The sequence below is a fragment of the Gobio gobio genome, assembly GCF_949357685.1.
Source record: "Gobio gobio genome assembly, chromosome: 1".
Taxonomy (NCBI): Eukaryota; Metazoa; Chordata; class Actinopteri; order Cypriniformes; family Gobionidae; genus Gobio; species Gobio gobio.
Genome location: NC_137097.1, coordinates 66111867 through 66120018, shown reverse-complemented (window position 1 = coordinate 66120018; position 8152 = coordinate 66111867). Strand labels below are relative to the sequence as shown.

Sequence of the window (8152 nt, the reverse complement as noted above, 5' to 3'; positions counted from 1 at the left end):
AACTAGATCACAACACTTTGAATTAAGCTTTGACTGCAGGTTTTCTAAGTAGATTTGTAAAGAAATGCACCAAGGATGGCACCGTTGGAAAAAGTGCATGTTTTTGTTTGTACATTGATGTATTATAGAAAAATCTCAAAATGTTAGGCTGTTTTGAACAAATTATATTTAATGCAGGTGAATAAAAAGTGAAATATTATAGCGTTTCCCCTTTGGTTTTCATTACACAGATGGTCTGTTATGAAATCCTCATTTTGTAATGGCGTTGCATCTTGGCATCTATATTTATTTAGAGCTGCTCATTTGTACTGAGAAAGCCGTAAAGAGAATTGGCAACAAATGAAATGAGTTTTCAGTAACTAATTCTGGAGGAGAAATGCCTTAATCCTACAAAATCTCAAATCTTAGTTATTGAAACACCAATGGTGTGATTACCACTTTTGCACTTTAGAAAGAATGATAGTAAAAGTATTTTAGATAAATCATGTAATGAAACCGACATTTAAATACACATAAATACAAGTCAGATTAGCATATCCATCTGCATTTGAACTTTCTATTACAAACTATAGTACAAAAAAAAACATTTTAAATATTCACGTTTGAACAGTTAAGTTAAATTACTGTAAGTAAACCCCAGAGTGTGCCTTTGTTACGCTTGTATGTCCCATGAGTAACACAAAATCATAGACGTGTACTCTGCCCCATATTATGTCATTGTTTGGTTGTGTATCTACTGCTCTGTGTTGGGCTGCAGGCCTTTATTGATGGCGTCCAGGGTTTGACTGGCTCCCTGTAGCTCCATAGTCAGCTGACTGCTTCTCTCCAGCACCTCTGACAGCTCAGTGATGCTGGCCTCCATGCCCTGACTGTGCTGCTCATAATACTCAAACATCTGCTCCTTCACCCGCTGACACATCTCACTCACCTGCACGGACACACACCACACATTACTCACGGCGCAATTGAATTACAATTCACTCAAAAAAGACTATATATACCTCTACATTTAAATGTACAGTCTGCATTACTGATTTTGCATAAGTTTCGCTGAGCCTTGTTACACAATCATTTATAGGGTCATTCTGTGTGAACTCAAGAAAAAGATTTTTGATTTTGATCTTTTGTTTTTCTGGACAAAGAACTACATAAATGAAGAAAAAAGCCAAAATATGAAATGTCATGAATGTATATTTACTGAGTAATTCACTGTTTTTTAGATGAGGGCCAAATTTATAATTTTCAACTGAGATTGAGGCCAATTACAGGGGGTAAAAATTACTTTAAAAAGATATCAGCGTCTTTATTTTTACACCGATTGGTAGGTCTGTTAGTAAAATCTATTGATTTTTAGCAATCTTTGATGCATTGTATGCCAACAGTGACAGTTCAAAAATGTTGTTTTTTGCCCCAAGTTTGCATGCCTGTAACTCCAGAAGTATTAAAGATATCTTAATATGCTTTTAGATTTTTGGTTTTTAACAAACACTTTTTTTGGTATCTTCATTTTAAAGGCCCTATATGTCGCAATCCCAGAGATCTTAATGTTGTTCCATGAGTAAATTGGACACATTTTCAGTAGTCGAAACCCAATGTGGGTCACTAATATCACAAATGTGCATACAGCTGATGCTTTTTTGCTTTTAAAGAGGAATATCTCAACAAATAATGTTGAAACTAGAAATGCATCACGTTTTTTTCTATCAACACAATCACATAGGATATACATATCTAAGTTGCAATTATGTTGCTAGAAAAAAACAAGTTTCAACATTATTTGTTGTTCAGATTTTCCTCTTTTTGAAATGTGGTCGATTTGACATGGAATGACCCTATAAACAATCACTGACGTTTTTATGTATATATGCAATAAAACATTAAATAGCCCTTTGGTTAACAAAAACAGCACCATTTCCACCAATTTTTGACTGGATACACCTGTGTAAATCACTTAAGACTCACTTAAGTTCCTTCAAAAGTCCTCAAAACATTTGTAAACCCTGACTAGGGCTGTACGATTAATCGAAAAATAATCGAAACCGAAAAACCAACGTATTTTTCCCATGTCGGTTATTTCGGTTTTAGTCACGTGACTCCGCCCCGTCAGTCACATCAAGTGCAGTTTACAGGCACACAGAGAGATGCAGGAGCAGTTATCTGTGTTTATAGATGCCCAGAATCACTATTGTAACTGCATGTTTTACACAGTTTATACAGGTCAGTTAATCGCCATTCTTATAGCCTACGCGCTGACACACACAGACGCCGCGCGCAAGCCCCGAAGCCAGATCGCTTTCACTTTCGTCCTCATAAAATTTGTCAAGTAAATGCGTTTAAGCTTGCCAGTTTGAACATTTAAAGCAAGTGTGTCCTATTCAAAAACAACAATACAGAAAACTTCTCCGTTCAGTGCTCAGCTTTTTCTGTGACACAGAGAGCCGAGCCGTGTCGCGTCTCTGACCCTGAAGGCAGACTCTTTCACCTGCGTCCTCACAAAGCTTTGTCATTTGTATGCGTTTTAAGGCCTGCCAGTTTGAACATTGGAGCGATTTTAGACCATCAGATGTGTATTCCTGTATATATTTTAATACATTTGAAGTAAGTACAAACCGCAGCTTCATAATGAATAGAGACGGTATGACTAATTCACACACACAATCACTCTCTCATTAATGCATTCAAATAAATGTAATGTAGGCATATATGCTGATGTATCTGTATCTGATGTACAAGCAGAAATCTGCCCCATTACAATAACTGCTGAAAGTGAACCGTTTCCTTCAAGTATTTGAAAATCACAAAGAAATGCGCTTTCATTAGAAACCTTTAATAGTAGAAAATATTTACAGTACAAACCTTATCAGGAACTTAACCTTATGAGGGCAAAAAATGGAAAGCAAAAAAAAAGCAAAATAATCATTCATTAATCGTAATCGAGGTAAAATGTTCAATTATTTGAGGTTTTTATTTTTGGTCAAATCGTTACAGCCCTAACCACGACCACTCATCAGAGGTTTGCGCCCTCTGAGATGTGTATACAGCTTGTTCAATTCATTTATCACCATCAAAATCGGATTGCATAGATGAAACAGACCAATGCTTGTGGATATTTTGAGATAATCCACATGGGCCAATAACTGTACCTGCTTGGCTTAACTAAAAGACCTGTTTTAACATATTTTTGGAGTGTAAAATGTATTGTGCATTTATATTTTTATATAATGACGTCTGCGTTTAAAAAAGCGTTCACAACTTTTTTGAAAACACGGTTTACTCCATAGGATTATAATGTAAAACAGACGCTGACAGCTTCAAAAAAGACGACAAGTATGAACACGCCCTAACGCCCGTTTCACACATACTCCGTATGTGGTGCGTATTTTTTTCCGTACCCATGTTAACGTATTACAGCTTTCACACTGCACGCGGATGCTGTCCGTCAGTCCGTTCCTGGACTGATCGTTTCCGCACCGAGTCTATTTTTTGCTGTGCTGCAATGCTGAATTAAAGTGACAGCGTATTGTTCGCATTAAAATAAAGATGTATTGACGCGAAAATCTAGTAATCTCACCACAGATGCATTTAATTTAAAGTCTACTCTGCTTCAAAGTCAACGCATGGCTTTTTTCCTCGGGTAAAGCAAGGAAAACGACACCTTTACCAGGCATTTAGGTAAAAAAAAGGTGGCATAATGGATAGCATTTGTCCTTTCTTGGAGGTGGAAAAACTAATTTCGTTATGACCTGCAGGATTTCTTGTAAAAAAGAATGGGCTGTTTTTGTCTAGCCTGTTGTAAGTTTTAATTTAAAATGTTTGTGATTTTAGGCTTTAACCTATGTTTAAATGTTTTGCCACTCGCGTGAGCAAGTAATATAGCTAAATCAAAATTAGGCTAGGCGCTATAAATATAAAGTAATGAATTGACTAAAACGTTTAAAAGTAGTGCGTTTATAAACGTGACATGAAAGAGTGTATGGCTATACAAAGACAATTGCAATGCTGACTAGCCATGTTCAGAAACAACTTTTGGATTTGAAATAATGAATAAATGCTGTGTTTGTGGTATACAATGCATATGGATACTTCATATTTCACAATGCATACAGCATATGTGAAAGCACAACAGTGGAGTATGTGTGAAAAGGGCATAAGTCTCCTCGCCTTTCAATGTCAATTGCACTCGTTCCTGTTTGTTGTGTGTCCTCAAAAACAATATTTTGAATTTGCACTGCAGTACCAATATAAACCACTAGCTGTCATTCTTACATACAGCACCTTTAATGGTCCGTCTGAAAACAAAGGTGAAACTTTGTCATTTGCGCTGTGATGCCAAACCCCCTCACGGAAGAAGAAAGTCTGTTGTGTTTACAACTGTGATATTGAGCGCTTATCAGAATCAACTAAACGCTGGGTTTTCAACATTTTGCATGCATCATGGTTGCAGTAAATTAGCACAGCATTCTTAATTGAACTTATTGGTTGCACGCCGGTCTGTTATTGCAGGGACATCGACTTTACATTTTCACGCCCCTAAACATGACGCTGAACACAACAAGCTGTGACTGGTTGCTTTACATGTCAGTCAGGCGGCCGCGATGGAGTCAAGACTGAAGGTCTGGCTACACGAGACTACGTCTGTTGTAGTGATGATGAGTACCTTTTGAATAAGCTTTTCCTCAAAGCTGTTCATCACATGCTGGTCCATGGCCCTTCTCTCGTTGATTCTCTCAATAAGGTCCTGTGCTTTCTTTCCAACTTCATCTATACGTGAATTTGTGGGAGATATAACGGCATCATCTTCCACAGTACTGTTGATGGGTGTACATCTAGTTGAGGCATTTGAAACACCGATACCAGAGTCCTCGCTGTCACAGGGCGACAAATAGGTACAATTACTGCACATATAATCAACAATAGTATGAGTAAAATAATATGTTTTCTATTACTCTGGCTCACCTTTGGTGCTCAGAGCTGTCATTCATGGTAACAAATGACAAAGTTTCACCTGTTGAGTTAAGACCATCATCTGGCACCTGCACAGAAATTAATCACTTTAGCATTATATATGAACATTATCAGACATACTGTATGTCAGATGTACCTTTGCTGATGAATGGTGATGACTTGATTTGGGTGTTGACTGCAATATCATGGAGCCTGAATTTCCGAAAAAATGCTGAGCCATGACCTGAAAGACATAATATACATGAACACATTAACATAACTAACCGACGTCCTCATACAAACACGTAATGTCGTACAATAGCGCGGTGATTGTATCAGATGTAGGCTACTTTTAAAATTAACCACATGGTATTGTACTCCAAAAACGTCAAAGAATAACACCAGTCTACTATTGTACAAGTCATTCATATGGTTCGTAAATAATCCATAATTTCACCTCTAAAAATGAGGTCAAATTCACAGTTTACACTCCGCGTTCATATTAGCATGTCAAATTCTCATATTGTAACTAGCCCGTTGCTTATAAAACACATTTGAATGACTTAAACTTACACACTTTCAATGTGTCAACGTCGAATAAAGTGTCTCTGAAGGGGGGTTTCAACCGTCAAAGTTACAACGTAACAATAGAGAGGTAATTTTGCTCGTTTTGTCGGAGTTGTTTACAAATCAACGACGCGCACTCATGCGCGTGACCTGCACGCGCCGTGTGATTGTATGGGAAAACGACACTTTTACTTACTTTTTTTAACACACACACAAAAAAAAACAAAAAACAAATCACACATCGATTTTGTTAATATTTTGAATTTGATAAAAAAATTAATGTTAAAAATTAACAATGTTAATTTTAGTTACATTTTTGTATATCGCTGCTATTTAGGTTTTATTTATTGTTATTTTGGTTTTAGTTCGTTTTAGTTTTTATATATTTATAATGGCAATCATTTTAGTGATTCAACTTAACTAATTTAATTTGACTGCCAAGGCAATATTTCTAATTTTCGTTTAGTTTAAGTTTAATTATAGTTAATGTTAATAACCCTGCTGAATGACCACATGGTATACACTGTAAAATCCAACAGTGATTCTAACAAACACTTTTTAGTTAACTTTACTTAATGTCTTTACTTAATTGTAAAAATCCAGTAATCTGTACTATTCACATTATATTCCTTGTTTAATCAGAAAACCCAAGTTAAGATAAATTGATTGGTTTGAGTGTCATTTTGTCAGGCAAAAAAAAAAAAATAATAATAATTACCTCGCCATTATGGTGATCAGTGTTCACTTTGGTTGGGCACTTAAAACATTCATATTATTGTAATTCTCTTTCTATTGATGCAGCGATGCAACAAGAAATCACAGTTATTTGATTTCAAAGGAAGAGAAGTAAGGTTGCTTTTAAAAGTTTACCTTAATTTGGAACGAATAATTAACTATATTTAATGATTTAGTTCAGAAATAAAGATCACCTTTTAAAATTAATATTTCCCTTTATGTCATTTTAGATCGTTTACAGTTTTATTGCTAAACGATCATTATAAACACCTGTGGAACTTTTAACTGGGTTGATATAATTTGTAGCAATATCTTGCAGCTGATCATGCTTGAGTCAAGATTCAAGATTCAAGATTCAAGAGTTTTATTTGTCACATGTTTGTCACATGTTTGTCACACACAGACTTCAACATTCAGCAAAACACAACAATGGTAACACAACTGGAAGCTATACTAAGTCAAGAGTAAATCTAAAGCAAAAGATCAAGTACTCTCTACAGTTCTTTTTTAGTTACTAGAGCTCTTGTGTAAGTGAACTATACTAAGCATTTGTTAGCACAACATATTATTCCTATTTCACTTTACTTGTTTTTTTTAAGGCAATCGGTTTGCATGCTTATTTAAAGGGGCACTTCAGCGCTGGGAAGATGAATGTGTATTTAAACTGTGTCATTTATGTAGTAGAAATGTGAAATTATTTTTGAATTTGGGGCCTTCTAGCGTGAGAAAAGACAGAAAATTTATTTTTGTCTCATGTGGATGAAAGACAACAACTCCCAGAATGCACTTGCTTCGCAAGGCCACGGCTACTGGTTATCACTTGCCCACCATGACCGTTGTTTTGATTTTCATAGTAATAAAATAATTTTGTTCAGTTAGAGAACAGACACCACAATTTAAAACTGAACGTGTCTTTTCACTAAAGTGTGAGTAAGCCAAACGAAAGTCACGTCACAGACGCAGCAGGAGTCAGATTTCATTCATCATGAGAGCAAAGAGCTGAGCAGAGCTGAGGTAAGAGCGGCTGTCATTCACGGCGCGTGTCCATAGGAATTGATCATTCGCAAAGACCCGCCCCCTTTAGTTACTGTTGCTATGTCCGACCAGCCATGGCGCTCACACACCACACACACACGTTCTCACGTAGAGAAAATACATCACGGAGCAAAGAGGACACTGACAACACGCCGACAGACAGGACAGAGCAAGTTACTTTTGATATGAAACAAAGTCTCAACTTTAAAATGTTGTCTTTTTTAAAGAAATGTAAAGCACAAATAAAGTTTTGTGTCGTGATCGCTGTAGCGCCTCAGTTAAAGCTGCTCGTGAACCGATCATCTCTTCCTTCTAGTCCAATGATAAGCATCAAATAAACATGAATGAACATTAAAAGAAATGTTGTTTTGCCTGACTGCTTTGTCGGACAAACCGGCAGATTCGGCGATGTGATTGGGCAGATCGCCTGTCAATCAAACTCGTGGTGAATGGTGAATTCATTGAAAAGTTGAATCACACTCACTTTGCTCCACACCGCTCCGTTATGAATGCCCGAGCCGAGCGGCCGAGCGCATTTACATTCTGTGAGTGAGATCTCTCACCTGTGGGCGGCTTGAAAACATGCGGAACAGCTCCTGTAATCTTTAGCCTCTGGCCAAAAAATCCTCAGATGACGCAAAATGACGATATTTGCGTCATCTGAGGATTTTTTCCAGAAATAAAATGCATAAATCTCTCGTCTCAGGGGGACATGACGGGGGAAAGTACCATAATTTCAATATACTACCGGGTTTCTACTGATACAAAACTTAATGCTAAATCACTGAAGTTACTCTTTAAAGAAAGTCTAATTAATTAGACTTTACAGTGTAGGCTACATATCCAAAAATACTAAACCATGAGATTTTTG

The 8152-nt window shown here is 36.7% G+C and overlaps 1 protein-coding gene across 2 annotated transcripts; it reads right to left on the bottom strand.

Moving 5' to 3' along the window:
* Window positions 1-147: 147 nt before the first annotated feature.
* Window positions 148-5676, bottom strand: syce2 (synaptonemal complex central element protein 2). Of its 2 annotated transcripts, none has more exons than XM_079819542.1 (5): window positions 5522-5676; window positions 5102-5188; window positions 4957-5033; window positions 4658-4865; window positions 148-928 (listed from the first exon to the last, which is right to left on the bottom strand). In XM_079819542.1, exons 2-5 carry the CDS (start codon window positions 5183-5185, stop codon window positions 734-736), a joined length of 564 nt encoding a protein of 187 aa, XP_079675668.1. In that variant the 5' UTR covers window positions 5186-5188; window positions 5522-5676; the 3' UTR covers window positions 148-733. The 2 variants fall into 2 exon arrangements, with proteins under 2 accessions (XP_079675668.1, XP_079675667.1); XM_079819541.1 differs by having other exon boundaries at window positions 156-928; window positions 5518-5654.
* Window positions 5677-8152: the final 2476 nt, after the last annotated feature.

Coding starts and splice junctions, on each gene's coding strand:
- syce2 (XM_079819542.1), bottom strand. CDS start 5,185: ATGGCTCAGCATTTTTTCGGAAATTCAGGCTCCATGATATTGCAGTCA. Junction 5,034..5,101: donor ATCACCATTCATCAGCAAAG/GTACATCTGACA, acceptor ATTTCTGTGCAG/GTGCCAGATGATGGTCTTAA. Junction 4,866..4,956: donor GACAGCTCTGAGCACCAAAG/GTGAGCCAGAGT, acceptor GCCCTGTGACAG/CGAGGACTCTGGTATCGGTG.